General features: G+C 37.4%; 1 protein-coding gene across 1 annotated transcript; it reads left to right on the forward strand.

Moving 5' to 3' along the window:
- Positions 1-245: 245 nt before the first annotated feature.
- On the forward strand, positions 246-1,825 carry NPY2R (neuropeptide Y receptor Y2). Its single transcript, XM_058549782.1, has one exon. The coding sequence runs from the start codon at positions 249-251 to the stop codon at positions 1,395-1,397; it is 1,149 nt and encodes a 382-aa protein (XP_058405765.1). The 5' UTR covers positions 246-248; the 3' UTR covers positions 1,398-1,825.
- The last annotated feature ends 1,553 nt before the right edge of the window (positions 1,826-3,378 follow it).

The following is a 3,378-nucleotide window of genomic DNA, read 5'->3' on the forward strand; positions in this document are numbered from 1 at the left end:
TGTCATTGTAATATACATTTCAAGGACCTGATTTAATTCATCCAGATTTGTCAATAGACTTGAGAAAAGGTCTGCTTTATTTAAGTGTTGTACTGTGTGCAATTTTAGGGATCAGAGGACAGGTATTTTGAACCCCAACCAAAGTGAAACCAGTCTATTTGTGATACTCATTTGCCTCACCCTCATGTTTTCCTTATTCCATATTTGTTCATTTTTTTTATTGTAGATTCTTGTGCTAGTTGCTGAAGATGGGTCCAATAGGTGCAGAGGCTGATGAGAATCAGACAGTGGAAGAAATGAATGTGGAGCAGAGTGACCCAGGGCAAACCACTCCTAGAGGTGAGCTGGGCCCTGACCCTCAGCCAGAGCTTATAGATAGCACCAAGCTGATTGAGGTACAGATTGTCCTCATATTGGCCTATTGCTCCATCATCTTGCTTGGGGTGATTGGCAACTCTTTGGTGATCCATGTGGTGATCAAATTCAAGAGCATGCGCACAGTAACCAACTTTTTCATTGCCAATCTGGCCGTGGCAGATCTTCTGGTGAACACCCTGTGCTTGCCATTCACTCTGACCTACACCTTAATGGGAGAGTGGAAAATGGGTCCTGTCCTATGCCACCTGGTGCCCTATGCCCAGGGCCTGGCAGTACAAGTGTCCACAATCACCTTGACAGTAATTGCCCTGGACCGGCATCGTTGCATTGTCTACCATCTGGACAGCAAGATCTCCAAGCGAATCAGCTTCCTGATTATTGGCTTGGCCTGGGGCATCAGTGCCCTGCTAGCAAGCCCCCTGGCCATCTTCCGGGAGTATTCAATGATTGAGATCAATCCTGACTTTGAGATTGTGGCGTGTACTGAGAAGTGGCCTGGTGAGGAGAAGAACATCTATGGCACTGTCTATAGTCTTTCCTCCTTATTAATCCTATATGTTTTGCCTCTGGGCATCATATCTTTTTCCTACACTCGTATCTGGAGTAAACTTAGGAACCATGTCAGCCCTGGAGCTGCTAATGACCACTACCATCAGCGAAGGCAAAAAACCACCAAAATGTTAGTGTGTGTGGTGGTGGTGTTTGCGGTCAGCTGGTTGCCTCTCCATGCGTTCCAACTTGCTGTTGACATTGACAACAATGTCCTGAACCTGAAGGAGTACAAACTCATCTTCACCATATTCCATATCATCGCCATGTGCTCCACCTTTGCCAACCCCCTTCTCTACGGCTGGATGAACAGCAACTACAGAAAGGCTTTCCTCTCAGCCTTCCGCTGTGAGCAGAGGTTGGACGCCATTCACTCTGAGGTGTCTGTGACATTCAAGGCTACGAAGAACCTGGAAGTCAAAAAGAACAATGGCCCCAATGACTCTTTCACAGAGGCTACCAATGTCTAAGGAAGCTGGAGTGTGAAAATGTACGGATGAATTCTGACCAGAGCTGTAAATCTGGTTGAGCCGGGCTTACAGGTGCATCCTGATTTCCCATTTTAAGGAAGAAAAAGAGCGTCTGAATGGAAGCATCTGCAGTGTAATTCATGGAAAACTGGTTGGCAGAGCCTAGGTAAAAACACTCATCTTCAAAGATAGGTGAACAAAACAGTTTGCTTGCTGTTGGTAGGTTGCTTGAATGGTGAATTAATGAGTAAAAGCAGAGAGAAATGCTTTTGACTATTTCCCAGAGTGAAGGAAATCTGAACAAGGCACTGGCATTATCAGCATTGCTCAAAGGTGGTGGGTAAATAAGTTGTCCTTCAAATCACATTAGGGTGTAGATTGAGGATGATATGTAATTCACTGCTCCCCCTTCATCTGGTAAAAAGATACCAAACACCAATTTCTCTAGGGAGCCACAAGCTCTCCTTTGTTGTATTTTGGTTTTGTGTTATTCTTCCTATAGACTAAATCCATCAGGGAACACTGATGATAAATGTTACCAACTATTTGAATGACTTCAAGGAAATAAAACTGAAATTTGCTATATAATTCATATTTTTACAAATGACGGGGAAATCCTTAACATTCAGTTAGCCAACTGTTCTTAAAACCAAATGCACAGTTAGTGAAAAGTTTCTTCAATTCAGAGTGGAAGGCTGAAATTCTCAGAATTATAGAAATGTAAAGGGTCATTTAACTTCTCATTTCAAGTTGTCTTTGCCTTATGTAGATACCATATAGATAACAAACAAGCATACAACATAATACTTTAATTATTGCTGAGTGTTATAACTTTTTGAACATGTATTATTCCTATGCTGGAGCTGAGTTTGTCTTCACTAAAAAATTAAATCAGATTAGAAAATAATTTTCATGGCCTTTTGTAACATTTTGTGTTTATTTGTAAGCAATTTTTGCACAGGTACATAGATCTAGTGTGTTTACAGAACACTGTAGTGTTATCTTTTGAAACCCATTCATAATTAATAAAACAATGTAATTTCATCAAAATGGAACCCATCCAGTAAGAAATATTAAAAACATTGCACTCATTCCACCTTGCAAATGTTCTATTTGGCCCAATTTCGATGTAAATTGTCCTCTTCTCAAAATAATTAGCTGTATTTTTTGGATAACTTATGAATATATACATAATAAAATTGTATATGTAAATATTGGAACATAGATTCTGTAGTATTTTTCTTTTAATGATTTTATGAATATAATTTTTATTCCAATAGTAACCAATCAAAGATGTTTAAAACCCTATTATATTCATGAAGAATAATTGAGATGTTAAAATAGTTATACTTCTTTGGATGCTGTTAAAGAAGTTCATTGCAATCATATTTTTGTAAGTATAACTGAATTTGTGAATAGATTCCTTAAATTTTAAATGAATTCAATACAAGTATTATATTTAATTATGAACATTAACTTTATGAACTGGAAAGTTTCATTTTATAGATATATGTAAAATTGATACTATGGCTCTTAATTACTTTCATGCTAGAAATAAAAGGCGGGTCTTGAAGTGCACTGCACTTTTGGAGTACTGAAAAAGAATGAAAATAGAAGTTAGGTTAGGTGGAAGACCAATTAAGGAGTAAGTAAAAATAATGTACATCTGTAATATATCATGTAATTGAAGAATTCATTTTTCTGTTGGACTTTACATAACTGTCCAAGAAGCAGCTTTTTGTCTTTTAAATAGCAGTTACTTTGCTTAAGATGCTAATAAATAATTGTGGTTAAAGGCTTTTTTTTGTTCCTCTTGGAGAATTCTTACACTGTAGGAAATGTGTACACTACTGTATCACCTGTTGTAGTAGTAAATTATTAAAATCCAATTAATCCAATTAATATATATGATCTACTTATTTCTGTTAACTCATTAATAAAATATCTTTTTATGTAGTGATTTTATCTGTTGAAATAAAAA

Source organism: Diceros bicornis, chromosome 11 (genome assembly GCF_020826845.1).
Source record: "Diceros bicornis minor isolate mBicDic1 chromosome 11, mDicBic1.mat.cur, whole genome shotgun sequence".
NCBI classification, from domain to species: Eukaryota; Metazoa; Chordata; class Mammalia; order Perissodactyla; family Rhinocerotidae; genus Diceros; species Diceros bicornis.